Raw genomic sequence first — 26,196 nt, 5'->3', positions numbered from 1 at the left:
TAAACCTGGAAAGAGCACACAGGCACCGTGACTTGTAGCCCAGCAATGAATCTGAATGTCAGGCATGCTCTTTTGATTTGAGAGAGATGCACTGGAGGTGGAGGTGACAGAGAGCCAGGCAGAGAGAGGTCTGTGTGTAGTGTGTGGTTTTTGTGTGTATGGTCTGCGTGAGAAATAAATGTATATATGAAGTGCATATATGAATGAGAAAGAGATGCATGTTTGTGCATGTGCTATGTGAGGGAGAGAGTATGGTGTGACCCACTGGTATATTATTTTCCCCTGGTACTGTGGACTGCTCCCTATTGGATTGTAACAACACAGTTGTATATGTGTGAAATCAGTATTATGTGATCTCCAGGCAGGAACGGACTCCCCTTCATTGGAGGTTTTTAAGCAGAGGTTGGCCTGGGACTTATCTGTCGATTCCCAACAGCAAGCGTTGGCAGGCTGGGCTCCCTCACCCACTTGCTTGCTTGCTTACTCCAAGGCCACCACAGCTCCTGTAAACTGGCATACCCTGGTCAGCCCCAGAGGCACCATTTGCCTAGGGAGCTTGTAGCCAGGGTTGCTGCAACAAACAGCTGCGCAAGCTTTTGGGAGGCAGAGACACCAGAGGACCTCAGAGGAGGGACGGAAGGAAAGAGGGACAGAGGCCAGTGTTGCCCGCGACATCCCTGACCATCATTCAAGGCACCCCAAGGTGCCACGGCACACTGGTTGAAAACCACTGATTTGACTTATAAAATGTTGATTAAGAACCCCCAGAACCATGCATATTTTACCTCACTATGTGGTGATTTTGCCTTCTGAGGAATGTGTTCATAGTCACGTTCCTATTTAGTTACTTTTGTTGTGTCATAAGTTGCTCTCTGTTTTGCCTTTGTCCTCCTAAAGTTCAGTAAGTTGAACATACTTCATGCCATGGTGTGAGTGTAACATCAGTACCCAAACATAGCACTTTTCAATGCATTCACTCTTCAGAAATAAGATGTGTTGTATTTGAGAGGATATACTCCTGAGTATGTACTAGGGACGCAGGTGGCGCTGTGGGTAAAACCTCAGGGCCTAGGACTTGCTGATCGTCAGGTCGGCAGTTCGAATCCCCGCGGGGGGTGCGCTCCCGTTGCTCGGTCCCAGCGCCTGTCAACCTAGCAGTTCGAAAGCACCCCCGGGTGCAAGTAGATAAATAGGGACCGCTTACTAGTGGGAAGGTAAACGGCGTTTCCGTGTGCTGCGCTGGCTTGCCAGATGCAGCTTGTCACACTGGCCACATGACCCGGAAGTGTCTTCGGACAGCGCTGGCCCCTGGCCTCTTAAGCGAGATGGGCACGCAACCCCAGAGTCGGACACGACTGGCCCGTACTGGCACGGGTACCTTTACGTTTACCTATGTACTAGTTATTAACACAATTCTCAAAACACCATTATTATGTCCTAGTTATGAACACCATTCTCAAAATTGAAACCCGTGTTAAGATGCAAACAAGACTAATAATGATAGGAACGAGGCAATTTGGTGCTTGGAGATTTTTCAGAATGCTAAAATAGAGCTTATATTGGAAATCTTCCCAAAGGTACATAAAAATAATTTCTATATTGAATCCATGCATGTTTAATACTACTGATTATAACAGCTGCACTGTTGGTATTGATCCAGGACTAAATATAGCCAGTTCTAGCCATCATGTGAATTGTGCTTTAGACGAACATTTCATAAGGATAGATGGGGGAGAGTGAGGTCCTTAACTAGACTGAATACTCCCATAAACCATATTGTATATCCCTTTACTTGCTTCCCATATAATGTAACTTCTTCTAAGGCCAGAGGATCAAGATAACATAGGGGAGATGGCTAAATAAATTGGATGGGGTTTTGTTTTGTTTTTACTATCTTTTAATTTTGAAATTCTGGTTTAAAATTTAAAATACAAGGGTATAAAGGCCTAGATACACAATATCTTAAGCTGAATCATGAACAACTATCAAACAGCTGCTGTCACATAGAAAAAAAGAGAAACATGGGGCGGGTCGTAGGGGGTGACGACCTTCTGAGGTTAGCGGTACAGTGCTTTAAATATTTATTCAGAATTAGTCTCACTTAGTTCAGTCAAGTAGGTGGGTATGGGATTACAGCCAGGCTGAGCAATGGATTCTTGGCCACACATAACATGCTCTTTGCTAGTATGTACTCACTCCCCCCCTCCAAGCTTTCTGTGGTTGTAGGTGCTGTCTAGCTGGCTGGTCTCCCTCTGGACCTGGCAGAGGGGTATTTAATCTACTTCCAATAGCAGCTCAGCCAGCCTTTGGCTGACTTCAGCATTGTGTTATTTATTTATTTGTTGAATTTACAACCTGCTCTTCCTCCCAAAAGAGCCTAGGGCAGCATAATACTTTATACAGTAACAGCACAGTTCTCTATATGTGCACTCAGTAGTAAGTCCCACTTGTTTAGGGCTTACTCCCATGTGAAGACTTAGTCATGAATTGTCTTCATTGCTGTGGGCTTCTTCCCAGGCACTTCAACAGAAGCATGAGCCCATGTAGGTGATCTTGCGCTATTTTCTGCCTTCCAATTACCTGAGCTCTGCAGTGCATTCAGTTGCAAATTATAAATTCTTATGAGTTAATATTATGAGCTGCTCTGATAGTCTTCAGAGTGACAGAAGCAGAGAAAAATACTTGTAATAAATAAATATGACTCTACCAACTGAGCAGCAGAGATACTAACATTCCATTTTATAGAGGCACCATATTTTTTCCTAGTAACCATCATCTTGTGCCTCTGAAAAATCCTAGACTTAGCTGCCTTCTGTGTATGGTTACTCAGAAGTAAATAAGAGTGCATAGGATCAGTGACATTGGGCAGAAGATTTGCCAAGATGGGATATCTTTTCCAGTGCTTTATTGTTCCATGTAAAATTTTCTGTTTCATAAGTTCGTTAGTAACAAATGATTGAATGCCCTTTGCAAATACAAAATTAGGCAAGCTTGGCAGTTTCGAACGTGCAATTAATGTTTTTCTGCCAGTTCTCCCAAGCATTGCCTTTAATTATTTACAAGTACTACAAAAACATTTTGACATAGTATAACATTCAAATCATATTAAGCTTGCTTTAATTTCCCCCGCCAAATATTCCAGGTGTACTGGGACAAAATGTTAACATGGGGTACTTTTAAAGCTTTGTTTACAAATTACCAGTAAAAGAAACATACTAAATTACATCACACTTTCTAGCGCATCTGGAGATTTTCCAATGCAATTCACATTAGCCTAATTTGTATAGGATCACCACCACCACCTTGGGCAAAAAAGCTCAGATTGCTGCATAGGATTGCGGGCCCTTCAACCTTCAAAGATGTGATATTGCTTAGTGATATCTTAGTGTATATACAGAAGAAGCCAAGCAGAAATTTGTCTCTTGTCCATAAGCAGTTATCATTCTGCAGTTCATGAGAGCTGTATTATGCTCCTAGCTTGTATAACCATCATATTCAGATGCAATCCAAAATGTTTTTATGTGTTAAAAGAATCCACTAATAATGCAAATTTCTGCAGGAAGTAAATGAGTTCCAAAATGGGAAACTTAATTTAAAGCTGTTATCTAAATTAGCCTTTGTGTGTGATTTTAAATCTGGAATTTAAAATCAATCCACAGGGAAATATCAAAGAAATGAAATAAGGCTTTTAATATTTCCAGAAGGTGCCCTCTGAAATTTATCTGTTAGCCGGGCAGTGTTGTTAACTTTGTTCAAAAATGGAAGGCTGGTGGCATATGTAGGAGTTCTGTTTTTAGTACAGCTGTTGATTCCCACTTCAATATGGTATAATATGTCCTTTCTTATGGCAGATCAAGCGGAGCAGACAGCAGCAAAGGTTGCTAGGTTCTTAGCTGGGGCAATCAGAAAAAGGTCCATTATCTGACTGTTGACTCAGGACCCCAAACTGTGCTTTTAAATTTAATTTTCACTTTCTTCTGTGTACAGTGGTACCTTGGGTTACAGACGCTTCAGGTTACAGACGCTTCAGGTTACAGACTCCTCTAACCCAGAAATAGTACCTCAGGTTAAGAACTTTGCTTCAGGATGACAACAGAAATTGTGCGGTGGTGGCGCGGCGGCAGCGGGAGGCCCCATTAACTAAAGTGGTACCTCAGGTTAAGAACAGTTTCAGGTTAAGAATGGACCTCCAGAACGAATTAAGTTCTTAACCCGAGGTACCACTGTATATTGTAACGTTCTCTTGTTGCTAGGGCCATTGGCTGAGGCGAATAAAGTTTCTATTCTATTCTATGGCACAAAAAGAAGTAACATCCATTAGCACACCTCTGCCTTATGGGTCAGTAGCTGCAACATCAGAGTGAAGGGTGAAGTGTAACATGGAGTTTAAAGTATTATTTTTCTCTACCAAATCAATGGACAGGTGTAAGTAAGGCAGTGACTAGAAACTACTTTTGACACAGTTTGTTCACAATGATTCCTATCATTGCTGCACCTCTTCAAATTACTTACCAGGGGCAGTTTCCAAGGGGCAGTCTGTTACAGCAAAAACAACAGAGTCTTAAGATGGAGCAAATTTATTGTGCCATACACTATATGCCAACTGCAGTCCACTTCACCAGAGGTATAACGTTTCATCCTAAATTCTAGAGGGCATGACTGTGGTCAGTAGATTTGTGTCATCTTACAGGGTTTGCCTATCAGAAGGTTGGCAGTTCAAATCCCCACAACGGGGTGAGCTCCCGTTACTCAGTCCCTGCTCCTGCCAACCTAGCAGTTTGAAAGCACGTCAAAGTGCAAGTAGATAAATAGGTACTGCCCTGGCAGGAAGGTAAATGGCGTTTCCATGCACTGCTCTGGTTTTGCCAGAAGCAGCTTAGTCATGACCAGGAAAAATTGTCTGCGGACAAACGTCGGCTTCCTCGGCCAGTAAAGCGAGATGAGCGCTGCAACCCCAGAGTCGTTCGCGACTGGACTTAACTGTCAGAGGTCCTTTACCTTTTTTATTAGATGCCATGAGTGATTAGGCACCCCTCCCCCACCTCCAGGCACCAGTAAGTAGTTCAGTGTGAGCAGGACAAGGGTGTGCTTCACATTCTTGATTTGCATAATTTAGCCTGTTTTGTGCTACAAAGGAAAGCATGCAGTAGGTGTACACATCTTTGGGCCATGATTTCATCGAAGGCACTCTGAAGCCTAGAAGCCTGGGGCTTGAATCCCATTTTTTTTGCAACTCCCACTTCCCAAATTATGGGGAGTTTCAATTTATGTGCAACTATGTTGCAGGGACAAGAACTATGGGAAAATGTAAAAAATGTGACTACTCACTTTTTTTTAGTTGCATTAGGCAATGTTAGTTACTTAAAACAACAACATGAGGAAACTTCCTCTTAATTATGTGTTGTGCCTGCCCTTTTTGTTTCAAAGGAACGAAAGGTTCAGTCACTCTCCCAGACTCCTTCAGCTTCACTATTATGGTTTTTTTGGCAGCTGTATCGTATATATTGATCTCCCAGGAATCCTTTTTGACATTTGAGGGGTAATCACATTAAAATTTTCTCACCAAGATCTAAAAATAGCTCTTTTCATATCTGAACTCTTGCTGACTCCTGTGAATTTTCTGCTGCGGCTTTTTTCTTTTCTTTTCTTTTTTGGTTGCAAACTTCGCCATTGCATTTATGGAAGCTAAACTGAAGCCAAAAATCACTGAACATGACAGGGCTTCCACTTTGCCTTTCCCACCTGTCAGGGCTGTTGACACACTTGGGATTTGTGTTCATGATCAGCTGCCTTCCGATAATAAACCGTGAATGGGCTTCGTCCTGTCATTTTGTTTATACACCCAAGGATCAAATCAAATGCTAAAGTAAATTGAAAGAAAATCATGAACCCCTGTGAAAATCTGGAAACAATTTCTGCTTGTTTCTCAGAAATAGTAATCATGTAAAGGAGTGTAGTTAACCCCGGCAGTTTGGGGTAGCTATGGAATTCCCATATGGAATTCAGTTTCACAAAGTCTCGCAAAAGGCAGCACTTGTAGACAGTGCAATCCTGTGCATGTTTCCTCAGAAGTAAGTCCACAACTCACTCACTAATAAAGTAGGTTTAGGATGGTAACCTGAAGCTCATTGTTCACGTAGACTGGGGTGTTTGCCATAGAGGTTAAATAGATAAGAGTTGTCATATTATTTGGAATCCTCTCCATATTGGAGCCACAATTGTGTATGAATTGGGGAGGGAGAGGGGAAATTCTGACTTCCTCTTACAGCAGCATCATAAACTGAAAGTAGGCTGTTGTGTTCTTAACGATTCTTCCTCTGGTCCCCTTCTTCTCCAGCTCACACAGCAGTGAATCCCGTTGTGTATTAGTTGTCGCACTCAAAATTCATTCAGGACAGACATCTAGTTTGTCTCATCTAGTCACCACAATTTTAAACAAGTGGTGCCTTCCCTATTGTCTTTTTGTGCCATACACATGTCTGTTCAGTTGAAGCTGAAGCCTTAAAGAAACAAGCTTGTATGTAGAACTCTATTCTAGACACTGTTTTACCTTATAGCAGGAATGGGGCTCCTCCAGCCCACAGGGCAATTTTGACTCATGAGGCCATTTTCCCCAAACCATGGCCACCTACCCATCAGCCTATGTCACTGGTGACATCAGCTGATGGGTGGAAGGACAGGTTTGAATCCTGCATTGGCAGCCAAGGTAGCAGGATTTAATCCTTCCTTGTTGGCTGAGTGGGAATTAAACGCCTGTGCAAAAGCTCTCTTTGAAGTAGCTTGCTTGTGCATTTGCAGGCCTTGGGCAAGCCTGCTCCCTCCTTCTTTAAGTTACTGATCTCAGAAAATTAAGGAGGAAGTGTGGGGAGACTTGGAAAAGATGGGGGGGGGGCTTAAAAGGGGAGACTGGCAAAGTACAAGGAATTTTGAAAGCTGTCGTTTGCCTCATTGCTTTAGTCATCTGGAGCCATTGGCTTGCATGAACCTCTAGTTTCCTCCGCTTTCTGCTTCTGGCACTTTTGAATCTTGATTATTAGCTCTGCCATGGGCCATTAGGCTGTGCTGCTTGCTTGACTCTGCCCTCCAAACCCACCCGCTCATGCACAGAAGTGTCACCGCATTTCCTCTGTAAAATATTGGAAGGTAGGCAGCTGCCTCTTAAACCTAGCATGTTTTAAAGTGATGGATAATTCCTTCTCCATATTCTCTTCTCCCCCAACACCCACCCCAATTTACTTTCTCTTGCAAGCAAGCAAATAGAAAACAGCTCAGCTTTTTCTTCTCCACTCCACTTCCCCAGTGGCACAGTCAAATGAGGGAAGCAGTTGGCAATCTTCTTAGGCAGACCAAGGAAGGAGAGAGGGAGGGAGGGAGGGAGGGAGGAGGAGGAAGACGGAAGACCCTTCCTTTAATAAGGGCTACTACAGGGTGAGAAAGAGAGCAGTTGCACAGCAAAGCACTGCTGGCTGGGGCAGAGAGAACCAGGCCCTCTGCAGCCATTCAGATTCCATTTGTGCTCTTGCTTGAGGCTTGTCGGCGACACTAGGAGAAGCTACTGTGCCGCTGACCTTGTTCTCACGAACAGTAGATGTGGAAGTAAGCTTGAGTCTGGAGTGCAGGTGGGTGCTAAAATGTTTCTTTGGACAGAACTGCAAGCATGCTAAGTAAGGGGTAGCCTAGGTTACTGAATCCTTCCCACCTTTCGATCTCTACCTACCGTCTGAAAACGTATAGGCCTGCAATAGATATATTGTGCTTATCAGGCTTATCTCTCAAAAGAGGCAGCCCTGAATTGATCGCCTGTCTTTATTGTGCAAACAAACACCCTTTCCTCTATATACTGTGCTTCCAAGCCACTTTTAGTGTTTTCATATGGATTTTTGATGCGCATAAAACCAAATTTGTGTATGCACTGTTGCACAACTGAGAGATCCTTAAAATAAAATAAAATGTGGGGGTGAAGTCTTGCATATGGAATGTCTTTGCATATTGCTGGATGAAATGTATGTAAAAACCAGGCTCCTCCAAGCATACAGTGCTTTAGAGGCAAATGCTGTTTCACAGAAAGTGGACTCTCGGGACTCACCTCTGCATCTGGTTCTTTTCTCTGGAGGGCCGGTTGTATCAAAGTTTAATCTTATGCAACTCTTTCCTGATGGGCTTCCCAGTTCTGTTTAGATACACAGACAACTTTGAACCGGAGTGGAGAATCTGAAATTCCAAGCAACACCAATAACTTGACTCTTAACTTCCTATTCATACTCATCCATCTTTGTGTCCTGGCCTAATCTGTGGAAGGGTTCACCTTTGCCTCTAGTGAGGCTGGATGTAGATTTGGTGATGCCTGACTCTTCCCTGTTACTGCAGCCTCAGGGCTTTAGTCAGGCATAAGGGCCACATTCTTTAAAGGGCAATCTGTTGGGGGCCACATACTGGGCCACTCTATTTTCTCTCTTTTGGCTATCTGTCTTCTCTTTTACTGCTATGTTCTCTCTCTCTTTCCCTACGCAGCAGGCTGTGTATTGAGGGACAGGTTGCTCTTGTCAGGAGTCTTATTCCTTGCAGAGTACTTTGCCCTCCCCTTCTTTCTAGCCCTCCACAACTTCCCTCTCCTCTCCCTAAGGGGTCTCTGCTCCTGTGTGCACTAGCACTGCATACAAATTGTAGCTTTGAAGCACATTCAAAACACATTCTTCCCCTCAAAGAATTCTGGGCGCTGTTGTTTGGCCTTCACAGCATTACAATTCATAGCAACCCTTAACAAACTGCAGCACCCAGAGTTCTTTGAGGGGAGGGAATGTGTTTTGAGTGTGCTTTAAAGGTGGGCACAGCCTAAATTGGGCTGAGGGCCACAGGTTGCCCACCTCTAGCTTAAGCAGATCAATAACGCCCCAGCTGTACCTTATCATTGGTAGAATATGTCCACACGTCTTCCACAGCAATGTGTGGGACTCTTAGTAGAGGAACGGTACAGCTGCTTGCCATTCCTTAACCACTTTCACTCTGTGTGCCAAAACCTGAGGGAAAATAGCCCGCAGACAATGGGTTGCAAGCAAGCACTCTTACACTTTATCTGCAAAATAGGGGGTGCTTCCACGCACAACAGAGCACTGTGCTGCAGTGAGAGCCAGTGTGGTGTAGTGGTTAAGAGCGGTAGTCTCGTAATCTGGGGAACCGGGTTCGCGTCTCCGCTCCTCCATATGCAGCTGCTGGGTGACTTTGGGCTAGTCACACTTCTTTGAAGTCTCTCAGCCCCACTCACCTCACAGAGTGTTTGTTGCGGGGGAGGAAGGGAAAGGAAATTGTTAGCCGCTTTGAGACTCCTTCGGGTAGTGATAAAGCAGGATATCAAATCCAAACTCTTCTTCTTCTTCTTTGCGCTGCATAGGCTGCTGGCCTGGCGGCATCTGCTGCAACTAACTCGTACAAGAGAGGGTTGGCCCTGCCATGCAGCAATGTGAAGTAGTTGGCCTTGTGTTGCTGTTTTGCACCGGCACTGGCAAGAAACGAAAAGTTATCACTCAAAGAAATGAAAATCTGGAAAAGTCCTGAGGAGAGGCAGCAGGTAAAGAAAACTTGAAGTGGAACAAAGCCCTTTTGGTCTCCAGGGACTTGGAGGGCCTTTGAAAGCTCTGGCATTTGGGCTTGTGATTGAGTGTGTTTGTTATAAATGCAGGCTTAGTTTAGCGTCCATTCAGTTACTGAAGAGGACCATATAGAAAGCCATGTGCATCTAACTGCAGGTCTCCAGACCCAGGTTAAGTTGATCAACCCCGGCTTATGAAGCCTGGATGTGCCCCCTGTTGGGTGATGCTGTGGACTCCCTGAGCGTGTGATGCAAGTCTTAGAGCTCTCACTTTGCAGCTGCCCTGGTCTCTCTGCCTTGTGACTCTGACAGTCCAAGAACTGCTGAAAATCAACCAACAACGAGCCTATTCTCCAGATCTCAAGAGGGCAACAAAGCCCTTTAGAGGTGTCCTGCTAATGCCATAGAGTGTGTTTGTGGCGAGAGTGGTATGTGCAGTCTGGGCTTGGTACATCTCTCATTCATTTGGGCAAGTGACTCTTGAAAGGGTCATCAGGGGCTAAGCTGCGCCATCATGTTTGCTCCTCTTGGGTTCTCTCCAACTGTTCAGCTGCTGAATGCCACCCAGTCATAAACACTGCAGCAATGCCAGGCTTCTGTTTCTGTTGCTCGTCTTCAACACTGGCAAAACAAGCAATATTCATCCCAGGTTGGGTCCGCTCTCTGGAGCTGAGATTGCTAACAGGGTCATTTTGTTCAACTGTGAATTCTTCTACCAACTGAAAAGAATCTTGATTTGAGTAATCGTAGATAGAAGTTGTTGGTTGCTATAACAACACAAGCATATCTATTTGGGTGCTCACATGATCCCTGTTCCAGTTTCTAAATATAAGCCCAATCTCACACGGTATATCTGATGCCATGGAAACCAAATGTTCTGTAAAGATGCAAGGAAGAACCAAAATTTCAGCAACATGAACATTTGAGGGTGATTGATTGGGGGGGGAGGGGAGAGCTGGTCATTGCCACAGTCATAAACTGCATGGTACATACAGGACTGCCCATGGTTTGGGCATTCATGTTGCATGAGCACACTTTTCACGGTGTTCTTGTGTAATTTCCAAGTGTTTATCTTTTCTCCTGACCTGACCAGTATGCTATTTTATATGGAATCAAATAATTCTGGATTTATGTGCTTCAGGGACGGGAAACCTGTTTCCTCCTAGACATTTCAGACTCTCATCAGCCGCAACCAACATAGCCATTGGGATATGATGGGAGTCTAACAGTTTCTGGAGGGACCACAGGTTCTCCAGGACTGTGCTGGCAGCAGCTCTCCAAGTGCAAAAGGCCTTTCTTTTGCAGTCCTGGTCCCTGAGGCCCTTTCTTCAAGGGGGATGCTGGGAACTGAAGTTTGGATCTTCTACATACAGAGCACATGTTCTCTCTCTGTCCTGTGGTCCTGCTCAGCCCATTCAAGCACTTGGAATTATAGGCTGCAGAGGAACTAGGTCATTTAGTGCAGCTGTTTGACCTGTTTCCATTTTTCAACATCTCTTAGCAGCGCAGCCTGTGTCAGCTACATTGAACCGTGCCAAAGAGAGGGAGTTAAATGGAACCAGCTTTATCATGCTAGAATTCTCTGGAAGACAGTAACAAGTTATATGTAATAAAAAATATACTCAAGGTTTGCAGTCATTGTTTTGCTGATAAATTGCAGCTAACACAACCATGCACGATTTTGATAGGTGTTACATTTGTCTGTGGCCTTTTTTGTAACACTGTTTTCTTTTCTTAAACAAAAAAAAAGTTGACTGTTACAATGACTCATATTTTGCTTTTATTGTGCTGCTGTTATTGTATATACAGTAATACCTCCGCAAACGTCCACCTTGTCTAGTGTCCATTCCAGTGAATGTCGGCGGCAAACCCAGAAGTACAGACATGCACATAAGCACTAAATCATGCTTTTCACGTGCGCATAAGTGCAAACCACTCCACACGCAGATGCGACGCTTTGCCCTGCGTCCTTTTCAGCTAGGGGCTGGGGCTCCAGAACGGATCCTGGCCTCAAAACAAGGTACGACTGTACCAGCCAGGTATCTGTCTGCATCAGAGGTAGCCAACCACCAGAAGTTACCTGCAATCATTTTATTTATTTATTTATTTATTTAACATGTGCCCCTCCCTTCCTCCCAAAGGAGCCCAGGAGACATTAAAATATTGAAATTTAAAAATCTGTGCAATTTAAAATAAAATAAGCATATCTGTTTTGAAATGTTTTAATCTAAAAACATTTAAAAGCAATCACCTTCACAGTTAGCTAATTTCAAGGTTGCCGTGGTTAGTATCTATTAGCAGTCCAGTGCCTGGGTAAATATCAGTTTATTAAAATGTCTCCTGAAAGTGGCTTCCATGCTGATTGTAGGGCCTGGGATGGTTGATCCTTGACATACTTCAGGCGCTATGGACTCAAGCCGTTTAAGGTGTTGTGCTACTAGCACTAACACATTGAATTGGGCTCACTGGCAGCCAGTGCAAAGCTGTCAAGACCGGTGACACATTATCCAGCCAGGTTGACCTTCTTTCCAACCTAGCAGCTGCCTTTTGCAACTTCAAGGTCAGTCCCATGTAGTCTAAGAGGGAGGTCTCCAGAGCATAGGCAACTGAGGCCAGGCTCAGTCCTTCCCCTCAGTCTTAGTAATTAGTTCTAAATTTGCAGCATGCACACAAAAAATAGCTAATAACAATAATAATAATAATAATAAATTTTATTTATATCCCGCCCTCCCCAGCCAAAGCCGGGCTCAGGGCGGCTAACAACAATCATATAATCCAACATTCTAAAAACATTTCATTATAGAATTAATTAAAAACAGATGGCAACCATTAAACAAAAATTATGTGCAGGTTGCCAGAGGAGGGAGTCAGGCTGCGCCCTGACCAAAGGCCTGGTAGAACAGCTCTGTCTTGCAGGCCCTGCGGAAAGATGTCAAGTCCCTCAGGGCCCTAGTCTCTTGTGACAGAGCATTCCACCAGATTGGAGCCGCAGCCGAGAAAGCCCTGGCTCTAGTTGAGGCCAGCCTAATCTCTTTGTGGCCTGGGACCTTCAGGATGTTTTTATTTGCAGACCGTAAGTTTATTTGCAGACCGTAAGCATATGAAAAGATGTGCCCTCTTAGGTCTCCTTTCTTTGGTGACGCACTTCCTCTTTCTTCTGCGGTGAGTGAGTGTCCCTCCACCTGTTAGGATCATTTTCACAAGTTATGTAGACCCAGCACTAAGTCTGCCATGGACACTCAGTGGGGAGCTGCCATTTTACCTGATCTTTCTGATTAATGTATTTGTCTCTCTCGCTCTGTGTGTGTGTGTACACACACATGCATTTATGTGTGTTCACCTGTGTGTGCATGCACATTCCAAACACCTGTTTTTGCATTTGCACTTCACGTTTTTTGACGTAGCATATAAACCCTTTAGTTTTACATATTAAATGCACAAGGAGTGAAAAGGTCTTTTCTACAGGAAAGTTCTTCCTTAGGAGAAATTGTCACAGGAGGACTGTCTTTCTGTACTTCTAGATTTGTTTGGGTTCTAGCAAAGCTTCAGGATCTGGACTTGCTAGTGAATAGTGCAAACTGTACCCCCTTTGCACGAATAACTGTGTCAAGTGCGCAGATGTTTCCTCATCAGGATCCCTCGTTTTTGGGGGGTTTCCTGCAGTTTGTAAACGAGAAGTGGTTTTCTCTGTTGAGTAAGGCTTGAACTTTCGCCATGGACATGCATTCTTTTCAGGATGGGTCAGGAAGTCATGTGCTGCTGTCTTATGTTTCCGCAGGCAGCATAAATCTGCGGTGTCAGCTTGTGCCGCCCTAGGCATCTCCATAGGTTCACAGATGGACCACGTTCAGAGTTTAGCTCAGCCAAACAGTGGCTGTGTGGAAAGATGTATTATACTTTAATGAGTGTGTGTGTGTGTGTGTGTGTGTGTTTGGGTGTGTCCATGAGCCTCACTAAAATGTTAGCTTTGCTAGGAAGAGCTAGAATTCAGTGTTTAAAAACTCTGGGCCAATATAATTCTCATCTATTAAAGGTAAAGGTACCCCTGCCCGTACTGGCCAGTCGTGTCCAACTCTAGGGTTGCGTGCTCATCTCGCTGTAGAGGCCGTGAGCCGGCGCCGTCCAAAGACACTTCCGGGTCACGTGGCCAGCGTGCCGAAGCTGCAGTTGGCAAGCCATCACCAGTGCAGCACACAGAAACTATAAAGCGGTACCTATTTATCTACTTGCACTTAAGAGTGCTTTCAAACTGCTAGGTGGGCAGGAGCTGGGACCGAATGACGAGAGCTCACCCCGCCACGGGGATTCTCATCTATTAGACCAACATAATTAGATCTCCTTAATGTTAATCATTAAAATTACAATTCAGAATGACTCCTTTCTGGATGTCGATTTTGATGTCACGTGCATGCGCAGACGTGCCGTCGCTAGTTATATTTGCTTCTAGATACGAACGGGGCCCCGGAACGGATCCCGTTCGTATCCAGAGGTACCACTGTATAAAAGAAGGTGGGCAGGCACTGAGGTTCACAGAAGCCAAGCTATATATGGTTTATACCATTGAAAGTCCAGTCCAGACTTCACTTGTGTGAGAGACAATCCTCACATCAAGCTTTTCCCTGGAAGATCTAAAGGCTCAGACCAGAGTGTAATGGGGAAGGCATTTTTCTGGGTATCCTGGTCCCAAATTGTTTAGGGCTTTATATACCAGCAATAAAAACCATGAACATTGCTGGGTCACTGACAAACAACTAATGCAGTTCTTTAAACATAAGGCATGGGTGAGCATCCCTCGGGTCACCACTGAGCACCCTGGCTGATGTGTTCTGTACTAGCTGCAGCTTCCGAACTGAGCATAGGGGAAAGCCCACATACAGAGCATTATAGTGGTCTAACTAGGGGGTTGCAAATGTATGGACTGCAGTAGTCAGGCTATTCATTTTTTCTTAGATTTATATCCCACCTGGACAATATGAGGCAGCGCTTATATGGTTCCCAGGCCATCACCCATCCAAGCACTGACCAGAACTACATAAACCAATCCTGCATCAAATATTCTCCAAAACATATTCACATGGAATTGGGGCATTTGGCAGGGCTGAGACAGTCCCTTGCATCCTCCCCTACATTGAACCTGTCCTCTGGTTTTCACCTCCACTCTCTGCAGCAGTTCTTGTGTCACTTTTCCCTGCTAGTGGCCTCCTCACATTCCTGTGATGGTAATACACTGCCAATGCCTCTGCACCATGCACACAGCCAATCAGAGCTGCCTATGTAGTGGCATCACTAAGTCAATTCAGAGTGAATGTGGAAAGCTATGCTCTCTGTTGAGATGCTGGAGGGAAAGCTGTGGTGCAAACATTCTTGTTCTCAGTCTTGCCCTGAGAAAATGAAGCATTTGTTTATAGGGTGCTGGGGGTGCAGACGGGGAAAGAAGTGTTCATGGACACCCCCCCCCCCACTCTTTAGTTCCAAACTAATAAGTACAGCTTGTCCTCTATATGCCAGATCCCACGTCCTCACACTGCCCATTTGGTCATGTGAGTTTATGTTTCACTTTGTAGCCCTGAACGCAAGCCGGGTCAAGCTGTGTACAAAGGGTTGGCTTGATGTAAGTTCAAGGGAAAAGTTCCCCAGAGAGACAGAAATAGGGGACACGGAAGGCTAGAGAGGCGAGGACTGAACCAAGGGAAGCTTGACAAAGCGGTCCTTGTTTGTCCTGTCTGTGCATGAGGAGCTGTTGGTCAGTGGTACAGACCCTCGCTTTGTGCTCCCCCATCACCTACACAGACATTTGAAAGCTGGCAAAGGAAACGACTTTCCAGAAGCTTCACATCTGGAAAGCCTCTAGAATGGGTCCTTTTGATTTCCAAAGAACAAAATTGAGGGAAGGGAAGTGCTGAAGTGTTACACACACACACACACACACACACACACACACACACACACACACACACGAGGCCCCTTGCAGTTCATGCTCTTCCTCTGAGTTTTGACACTGGACACTGGCTGATTACTCACACACAAAGCAGAACAGGCAGTGGATAATTTCCCCACTTCATCTCGCAGAGGGAGAACAAGTTCGTGACCAGCTCCAGCTTGGGACTTAATTTCTACAAAGGACTTGGCAAAATCACCTATGGTAAGATGACATTATTTGGAGAGGAGCCAGATGCACTGATAAATGTTGATATTTGCAGATATAAATGTTTTACACCCTTCCATTTTGAATCTTGGCCATAATTATATCTTTGGTCACCTCCACCCTATTGAGCTTCCCTTTGATGCTGAGCGAGTCTGGGAAGGGCATGGGGAACTTGATTGAGTTCCAAGATTGGTCGTTATGTAACTCTTAGTGGTTTGGCTGAAAGAAACCAGAATGTCTGAAGGGGCAGGATATAGCTAATTTTCTTAATCGTTAAAAAGGCTCGCACATAGAAGAAGAAGGCATCTCTCAGAGCAGCTTTAATGAGTGCCTAACGCTTCATCCATTAAATTGTTACAATGCAGCCAGCCAAGCACAGAGAGGGTAAGCCCTGGCATTTGAAAAAAGAAAACAAAACCACGAGGTCTTGCTAAATGAAGGTAAGGGAGAAATCCTGAGAGTCTGTGTGTGGGAGAGTGGATTTCTTTTCTTTTTTTTTCATTTTGGGAAAAACACAACCAAATGTTGGGGCGAGTGTATTTATTAACGAGAAGCTGATCTTCTTGGGCTCCTAGTATGACATTTTGACTCAAAACAGTTAAGAAGGACCGGCTTGTATGTTTTTCTGCAACTGTTATAGCTGCCCAAGTACAGCTAGCTGCCACAATTCCATAGACCTTATCTGTATAGGTATAGCATCAGGGCAGAATATAAATGTTATAGTAGTCATAATAATAAGTACGTAAGTGTACCAACGCCACATAACATATCCCCTGCAGTGTTGAAAACTAAGCACACTACTGGATATTTGCATGCAGTAACCTGCACAAGAGCCCACTTCAGGCAAGTAACAGAGGAATTGCATGAAAAACGGTACAGTAGATCTACAGTATAGTAGATCTTCACAAAACAAAACAAAAGTGCATGTGGTTTTGGGCACTGGGGTGCTACATCACAGTTCATCCTTCCTTCCAAACTCACTGTATTCATCTCTGCTTGTGTGAATTCATTGTCTGTAGCAAATTACTGTGGGCAGCACCTGTTGGGGTGTGTGTGTGTGTATATATATATATATATGTGTGTGTGTGTGTGTGTGTGTGTGTGTGTATATATATATATAGAGTATGAATCTAAATATATCAAATAGTTTGCAAATTCTGTGGAATGGCCATACTTCTTCTTTAGTTAGAGCTGTTGAATTTTATATTAACAAAGGAGCCTTTTGAATGGTCATACTTCTGCATTGATATTAATGTGTGCCTCGAAGAGGAAGGTTATGTTTGGGCAGGCTTACACAACAACTTTTTTGTGGGCTACAGAAGCAAACAGAGCATGGTTTTTAAGGTGGCATATGTGATTCTCAACCACCCTGTCTAAAAAATAATAATCTGTGATCTCTGCTAGACTGCTTCTAAGAATTAAGCTGCTTTAACAACTGCATGTGAAAATATCATAGCAAATTTATATTCAGCCATCACAAATCCTTGTAAAATGTTATCTTTAAGTTCAGGACAAAAGCTAGAATTCTCTTTCTGAGTTCATTTCAAGCAAAAGCACGGCTATTCCCAAGGGAGATGAATGTATCGGTGACTAAATGTATATTATACAAAGCTTTCAGTATACTCAAGGGAACATATGCCTCAGAACAGAGCTGAAGCTTATTTTCAAAGCCAGGGTTGAATCTGGATCATTTGTGTAGTAGTTTTTTGGGGGCATGTACAACATGTCCTTCCTACATGCTGAGTACCCACAGCTAGCTTCTGAATATGAGATTAGAAGGATACAGGCTTTCTTGCTCAGAAGAATTTTCACATGCAGTTGAGCCCCAAAACACCTTGCTCTAGATTTTCGGAAGTGTAGCTGATAAATGCATCCAAGAGTAACATTCTTAGGAGGAATCACCCAGTGGAGCAGCATTGCCGCATTGCCTCCTTTCCCCCTGGCAACATGTTGGAAAACAAGAATGTTCAACATGACATGATCACTTACATAGTTGAACCTTCAGCTTATGAGGTGTTGTTTTGTTGCATATTACTGTGGTAGAGAGAAGAGGAGAGTACACAGGGTTGCTAAGTAGCATATAGTCTAGGGAGAACCCGTGTGGTGCCCTCCAGATGTTGTTGGACTACACTTCCCACCATCCATGACCACTGGTCATGCTGGCTAAGGCTGATGGGTGTTGGAGACCAACAAAATCTGGAGGGCACCAGGTGTAGTTTCTACCTTGATTTCTTGCCATCCCAGCTGTTTGCACATTGCTCACTGGATTCCTCCTGGAGCAGAAATCCTTTCCCATGTCAGCTTGGAAGTTGTACACAACTTCAGTAGCAATCTCTGAAACAGAATATTTTCTCTTAGCTGGCTGATGTATAGCTATTTGGCACACAGGCACAGCCCCCATATGGTGCTTTTGGGAAATGCATCTTACGTATAGATGGAGCTGTGTGCAAGAGAGACAGAGACAGAGATGGACGGAGACGAAGGGAGGGAGGGTGGGTTGGAGGAACTCTTACACACAAGTATTTTGTATAGAAAGCTAGATTGTTCATGGACAGATGTTCACAGATGGGTGCTTACAAAGTGCAAAATTGCCATTGCTAAATAAATAGACAATGATTTATTTTTGGTACTGTAACTCGCCTGCACTGTAGCTTTTGTAGTGTTGGATTACACAGATTTTACTACTACATGTTGTCTTGCAGCTTTGTCTGCTCAGCTTGTACAAAGTTGGGATCCTGAGATACAGGACCGTGATCTTGTTGCAGTGGGCTCCAGGTCACAGTGAAAATGTTACTGAGAACAGTTCCTGTCAATTATTTCCCCCTATCCCCACATGAGAAAGCCCTCATCCCTAGCTAGCAGGACCAGTGGTCGGAGATGGTGGAAATTGTGGTGCACAAACAGCAGGAGACCCAAGTTTAGGAAACTTGGCTTAGTGGAAGAGGACACATGTTGCACGCAGAAGGTCCTATGCTGGTGTCTTCTGGTAGCGCTGAGAAAAAACTCCTGCCTGGAACCCTGCAGAGCCACTGATAGTCAGTGACAACACTACTGAGCAAGATTGACCAGGACCAGTGGTCTGACCTGTTGATAAGCTGGTTTGATTTTCACTCTCAAAAGTTGTGTGAAGAAAACCTCACCTTCCATTCTTTCATGCGTTTGCACTACGCTGACCTTCCCACTGCCTTGTGCCTCCTCCCCTCCCTTTCCTGACAAATAGCAGAGACTCAGCTGTCAGGAGGTCAGAGAAACACCACTACCCACCATGCTATTCACTGTTATTTGTTTCTAAACACACAGTTTAGTGACTTGGGCTTACCACATTGCTCAAAGGTCTGTGTGGCGATCCTTAGGACTTCCCTTCAAAATGCCACTGAAGTACAGTGGTACCTCGGGTTATGAACTCCACAAACCCAGAAGTAGGTGTCCTGGGTTGCGAACTTTGCCCCGGGATACAAATGCAATTCCTTTTCCGGGGCCACAGGAGGGCCTATGTAGGGAATGCACGCCTTGGGTTAAGAACGCTTCGGGTTAAGAACCAACTTCCAGAACGAATTAAGTTTGTAACCTGAGGTACCACTGTAGTTCATTCTTACATATGTCTGAGGTGAAGTTTGAGTCTAACAGGATCTGGAGCTCCACAGGTTCCCCATCCCTGGTGTAGATGGACTGATTCGCTGTAAGGCAGCTTCCAGCATACCTGTGTATTTCAGACTGACTGAATAACAATAACTTCCCAAGCCTAAAGTTTCAGCCTTTTTTTAACCTCTTCCTTTCCCACTTCATCAGTGGAAAGAGTTTTGAAGCTGTCACCTGGGGGCTCATTCTTTTTTTTTTTTAATAAATAATTTTTATTAAGTTTCATATTTCCAAATTAAACACATCAAATCAATTAGTCCAAATTATAACAATACATATCATATAATCCAATTGTTTTCCAAATTATAAATTTTTGTGGGGGGTACCCATGCTTCTTGATTGGCAGGAGTCCAATCCTCGAATATTTGTTCTGCTTCCATATTAAGAATGATGTTTCCAGTCTCCTCTTCTCAATACTTGTCATTACTCATTTTCCTTTGCATTCTCCTCTGATTTGCTCCGCAAGTGGGTTGAAAAAAACAGACTTATTTGTATTTCTGTGTGGGCTTTGTGCTGCTCTCTCGTAAGTCACTCTCCTCCAACAGTCCTTTCCGCTCGAGCGAGTAATCGCCATTTTTGTCGTTCCGATGAAATACAGTCTAAAAACTCGCTCTTTAGCTTTTCCGACCTGTTGCATCGTAAATTAGTCTTTTTCCAGGAGGGCTGCCCCTTCCAGTTCGCAATCTCCTCGAAAATAATATATCTTTGGCTCGCCCTCCCCAAGACCAACTCCAGCAACACAGGTCTCTTAGTCTGCATTCTTACTGCGTCACAAGAGAGAGCCCTTCTTCTTTCCAAATCCTTCACAGAGTAAAACCTTTAAGTTCATAATTATTCCCACACAATTCATTTTTAGTCCCATTTGCAATTAATTTCTGTGACGGATCTTCAGAGGGAGGGTTATTAGTAATCACATAGAGCAAAAGAAATAAAAAGTCGTCCCCCCCCCCTTAGTTCCGGCATTCCAATCCACATACCATATCTGTAGTGCTTTGATGTAATCTTCCATCTCAGTCCCTCTCAGTCTTCTTCCTTTCAATGGTAAAATTGTTAGCAGATGAAAACCTCCTGCCTCTCTTGAAGCATGTGCGTTATCTTTCCCAATTTTTTTTCCTTTTAAGTAACGCAACTAGTTTCGCACCTGGAAGCAGCTTCGGAGGAGTTCCGAGGCCCACCGAGGGTTGGGCACCCAGTGCCTGACCCCCTCCTTCTTCCGAACTCGGGGGTGATTTATGGCAACAGTGGGTGAAAACGGCATCTCTCCCCCCTGGAGATATGAAGGGAGACTGATATACTCCCCATAATCAGCCTCTAATTACCTCGTGCAAGCTGGATAGATGTTAATATCCACCATCTTCCAAGGCGCCTGGGGGCTCATTCTTGAAGGGTGACTAGGTGTTCAGTACTCCCTGCCCTGCCTCCTAGCTGTTGCCAAATTGAAGCAAGGAGAACGAGCCTCTGGTGTTAGTAAAGTGTAGCCGAGATGGAGAGGTTTAATCGTTGCTGGAAGTTGAAGGCCAGAGCAGTGGCACTGCTTGGAGGAAGAGAAGAGCTCAAGTTTATAAGAGTACCTGCTTACTGCAAGGGGAGCCCCAGACAGTGGGATGTAGCCTTGGCAACAGTGAACTATCCAATGGTTTTCTGAATGCCGACTTAGGTGTGGAGACCTGAAAAACACCTGGCAATTGTATGGCGGCATTGTGTGCAGGAACAGCGTTGGCTTGTGTGTGGTGCATACTTTTGCAATGTGTAATGCTGTTATGCTACTATGATAATGAGACTTAAGGGCTTTGGTGTTACCTCTTTGCTGTTCCGTCGTTGACCTACTCATTTGGCAGCATATTGTTGGAGCAGGGCTGCATTACGGCGTACGTCACCCCTGACTGGTCAGAGAAGAGCTCGTTCTAAGATTCCCAGCTGTGTGTACATGGCCAAAAGCTATTCATGCACAGCTGCTTGTCATCGTCTTGGAGCCTTGCCCAGGCTTCTCTCTGCTCTGCACCTTGCTGTTTCTAGCCACTGTGATTGCATAAGGAAGTTTATAGGATGGTGAGCTGGAGATCTAATTGGGTTGCCTCCTCCACCTGGTTCCTGCTAAAACGAGGGCAGTGTAATGAGAGTGTCATTCAGATTTGTTCCTTATGACACTCTGTCCCCGTGTGACCAGGGCAGAGCATCAAATGTGTAGCTACAAGGCTAGGGTGCGATGGGAACTGTGGGTGTCAGAGACCATTAGCTGAGGCTGTGTGTGTATGTGTACGCATCTATATACAGTATATGTACACACAGCCTGCTTGAGATAAGTGGTTCTCCTAATTGCAGTGCTTTGCTTTTTTACCATACAAGTTGTTGTTGTTATTTGAATTTATATACCTCCCTATACCCAATGGTCTTAGGGCAGTTCCGGGGGTCTCAGGGCTGTTCAGTGGCATAGTGCTGTTTTCCCCTGAGTTACGGTATCAGCCTTCCCCAACCTGGTGTCCTCCAGATGTTTTGAATAGCAACTTCCATCAGCCCCAACTAGCATGGCCAATGATGAGGGAAGATGGGAGTTTTAATCCAACAACATCTGGAGGGCACTGGTTGGGGAAGGATAGAGTAAGTATTTGAGTGTGCCTTCTGTTGGTGGTTTGCTTACTCCTGTTGCGGGACGCGGGTGGCGCTGTGGGTAAAACCTCAGTGCCTAGGACTTGCCGATCGCATGGTCGGCGGTTCGAATCCCCACGGCGGGGTGCGCTCCCATCGTTCGGTCCCAGCGCCTGCCAACCTAGCAGTTCGAAAGCACCCCCGGGTGCAAGTAGATAAATAGGGACCGCTTACCAGCGGGAAGGTAAACGGCATTTCGTGTGCTGCACTGGCTCGCCAGATGCAGCTTGTCACACTGGCCACATGACCCGGAAGTGTCTGTGGACAGCGCTGGCTCCCGGCCTATAGAGTGAGATGAGCGCACAACCCTAGAGTCTGTCAAGACTGGCTTGTATGGGCAGGGGTACCTTTACCTTTACCTACTCCTGTTGCAGCTGTTCTCAGTTCTCATTGCCTCCCCTTACCCTTCCATGCTTCTCTGGCCACCATAAAACTCCCTGGTGGCCATTTGAGAAGCCATGCCCCCAGGGTCATTCGCCACAGGATTCCAGAGTGCTGGCTGGATCTAGAGGCAAAATGATGAACTTAATTTCAAGATTTGATAATTTCCCCCAAAGATATGATAATTTTCCCCAAAGCTTGGAGCTCTAGAATTTTAAATCCTTGTCCTTTATTGCTTCTGCAGGTTTGATTACTGCAAGAAAATTAAAATGGCAAGGTGGAATCTGGAATGCTGCTTTGTTTAGGAAGTTTTGGACACACATTTGGTTGATTTGGAGAGGCTTTTTTTTAAAAAAAAATCCCCTTCCAGAAGCCAAAAGGACACCTTACCTATGTTGACAGCCAGTTGTATGTTTATAGGATTGAATACTACCAGCCAAATATACCGTATTTTCCGTGTATAAGACTAGGGGTTTATTAAACCAAAAAAATTGGGGCTTGTCTTATACATGGGTAGTGCTGAGGGGTGTTTTCTTAATCTGGAGTACCCCAAAATAGGGGGCATCTTATACACGGGGGCATCTTATACGCAGAAAAATACAGTACATTTCACTGGTGATAACGGAATAATGTTGGACAATCATCATAATTGAGGAGCACCATTAGGTTGTGGGGGGAAATTCCATTTGCCATAGTATGTTTTTGCCTTTGCTGATAATTTTCATCTTGCTTGTTCTTACAGATGTGTATTACAGTCAAACCTCAATTGTTGAACATAATCCGTTCCAGAAGCTTGTTCGGCTTCTGAAATGTTCGACAACCGAGTGTGACGTCTGATTGGTTGCAGGAGCTTTCTGCTTTCAAATGGAAGCTGCATTGGATGTTCGGCTTCCAAAAAACATTCAAAAACCGGAACACTTACTTCCAGGTATTTGGTGTTTGGGAGCCGAAATGTTCCAAAATGGAGGCGTCCGGGAGCTGAGGTTTGACTGTATAGGTGTTCACTTGGTGTACTGGTGGCTTGTTGTGTTTATAATAATGATTTGTGTAACAGCATATCTATATAACAGAATAGCTGTCTGTCTATGAGCCTAATATGGACACAGAATCTGCTTATATGATTAATTCTCCTTGGAGACAGTGCTCTGTATTTCTGATTTCCAAAAGTCACATGCAATGATATGTTGGATTGCCAAAGCTACAATACTGGCTCCACAACATTCCACCATCTTCCCTGCCCTGAGGGAATGTCTGTGCTTTACAGAAGATAGTCTGAATACATTTCCCAGGCTGCACATGGGAAGATAATTGGGGTGTTTGGGTTTTTAGAAGTGTTTGCCTCTCTTATTTCCCATATCTTACCACCAGGAATAATAAAAGATACCTCAGAATTTCATACTGTACCTGTTTTGTCCAATCTTTTTATCATCCTCTGGAAGCAAGTTTTAACAGTCTTTTTCTGTTTTGTCATCAGAAACCTAGGAAGGTCATTCCTCAAGTCGGAGAAGACGCTCAAAATGGCCACCTCCCACCTGGCTGGCAGAGTTATATGTCTCCCCAGGGGCGAAGGTACTATGTGAACACTTTCACCAATGGTAAGCTTCATTTATGTGATCCTTTTATGCATAAATGTTTATCTCCTCTGAATTCTCTAAAAACTTAAGGCAGCTAATAATTTTTACTGAATTAAATAAAATAGCTTGATATTTCTCCAGTTTCTCATTCAGATTCCAATCCTGACACATTTCAGGCCTGGGTTTCTAGTATTTCCTCTTCTGCTCTCAAGTGACCACATAGTCTTAATTTGGATTCTGCAGAACAAAAAGTTTTGTTCAAGAAGATAACCCCAGGGGATGGAAGTTCATAAAAGTTCAGGAGGTTTTTAGCAAGCAACCATCAACTTGAAATAGCAGTTACTTTGCTGTTGCTGGGATAGTCAGAACTTGGAGCTGATTTTGATAGATTTTTGCATTCTTGTGGACAGAATGGACATGCTTGCAGTCCCTGGGAACATTGCCTGGACTGAATAGTGGCACCTTCTCTCCATGCATCTACATTCCTCTGTTCTTTGCAGACATAGGAGCAGTCTGTCCTCCTCCTTGTCCTTCTCCACCACACCACCTCCTCCTCCTTCATTTCCATACTGCCATGTCCTTGTCCACCTCCTCCTCCTCCTCCTCCTTCTCAGCCTCCGCCCCCATGGTAGATGCATCCACCACTTGGAGGAAACGAGCCAAAACTCCAAAGGAGGGTGTGGGTGAATGGACCAGAGCCAGGAATTTAGTGGGATAAGTTTTGGCGATACCTTATCCCAGGTTTTTGGAATAAGCCACTTTGGATTCTGACCTGGCATCCACATTACAAATTAGCAGAATGACAGACAAATGGGCTCGCTTAAATCAAAGGTTTCACTTCACTTGGCCCCCAAACCTGGGCCTTGTTCAGGTATGTCTGTGGGAACTTTGAGTGTTGGTATTTCCTCTGGGACGGTGTCTCAACACTGTGGCACTGCTCTGTGCAAGTTACCGTATTTTTCGCTCGATAACACGCACCTGACCATAACACGCACATAGTTTTTAGAGGAGGAAAACAAGAAAAAAAAATTCTGAATGAAACGGTGGATGTATCATTTTTGTGCTTCATGCTGTGGCCACAGACATGTGATTTGACGGTGAGTTTGGGGTAGCCCAATGCAAAAATCATGAGAATCCATGTGGATCTGTGCTTTGTAACCATGTTTTTGCACCATTGCAGCCCCAGGCAACAGTGGGTGCGTGATTTTTTTGGTGCAGGCTGTAGCCATGGACATGCTATGTGATCTGATGGTGAATTTGGGGTGACCCAATGCAAAGATCCTGAGGATCCATGTGGATCCGTGCTTTGTAACCACGTTTTTGCACCATTGCAGCCCTGTTTTTGCATCAGATCATTGCTATGTGATCTGATGGTGAATTTGGGGTGACCCAATCAAAGATCCTGAGGATCCATGTGGATCCGTGCTTTGTAACCACGTTTTAAGTGGGCAGGGAAGGAAAAACATAGAAGGGACAAGGAGCACGAGAGGGGTGTACAGAGAAGCAGCTGGCTAAGAATGCAGGAGAGGGGTTTAACGGAGGGAGGAAAGGAAGGCAAAAGTCCCCCCCCCACCCAAGCCAGCCCCCCCCTCTCCCCCACCTGCATGTTTTCCGGCTGCCTGGAATGCTTCCCTGGACGCAGCAGCAGCAGCACCGGAGCACGGAGAGGAATTAGAAGGAAGGACGCGATCCTTTCCTTTCCCCTCTGTTTGCCAGGAGGGGAGGGGAGGGGATTTCCCTGCTCTTTGTTCTGTTTGAGCAAACAGCAACCAGAACAGAACAGGGTGGGCAGTAAGACCCTGAGGCAGAATGCAGGAAAGCAGCAGCTTCCTCTTTTCAGGCTTCCCTCGGCGCGATATGATTTTTGCCTGATTTTTGCCCCTGCACTCGGGACAGTCGGCTTCAGGGACCACACATTCGCTCAATAACACGCACAGACATTTTCCCTTACTTTTTAGGAGAAAAAAAATCCGCGTGTTATAGAGGGGAAAATACGGTACTTTGAGTGTGTGTGTTTCATTGCTGCCTTTGGGCATTTATGGGTCGGGAATTCATTCTATCCTCAGAAGGGACAAGACCACAGGCTGGAATAGCGCTAATCACATGGAATTACCAAATAAATAACACTACAGGCCATGGGCCTGAAATAATCATTAAAAAGTCTGTGGGGCTGTGATGTTTTGCAACGATGGGTGTACTTTTGAAATATGGCCTGCCGCTTTTAA

The 26,196-nt window shown here is 44.6% G+C and overlaps 1 protein-coding gene and 1 long non-coding RNA gene across 6 annotated transcripts in view; both read left to right on the top strand.

Moving 5' to 3' along the window:
- Positions 1-26,196, top strand: part of GAS7 (growth arrest specific 7) — a 134,737-nt gene that overhangs the window by 34,630 nt on the left and 73,911 nt on the right. For 3 of the 5 annotated variants that reach the window (XM_079966127.1, XM_079966128.1, XM_079966129.1), the window contains exon 2: positions 23,872-23,992. In XM_079966127.1, coding sequence (XP_079822253.1) covers positions 23,872-23,992 — 121 coding nt within the window. Of the gene's footprint in view, positions 1-15,621; positions 15,729-16,150; positions 16,172-23,871; positions 23,993-26,196 lie in introns of those variants that run through there. The other 2 variants (XM_079966131.1, XM_079966130.1) reach the window with 2 other exon arrangements.
- Positions 3,351-11,212, top strand: LOC307210451. The gene is made up of 3 exons (XR_013836018.1): positions 3,351-4,425; positions 9,389-9,565; positions 11,088-11,212. It is a non-coding gene; the product is annotated as an uncharacterized lncRNA (long non-coding RNA).

The sequence above is a fragment of the Podarcis cretensis genome (assembly GCF_951804945.1).
Source record: "Podarcis cretensis genome assembly, chromosome: 2".
NCBI classification, from domain to species: Eukaryota; Metazoa; Chordata; class Lepidosauria; order Squamata; family Lacertidae; genus Podarcis; species Podarcis cretensis.
Note: the sequence above shows the minus strand (reverse complement) of the source record. Positions and strands in the feature narration are given on the sequence as shown.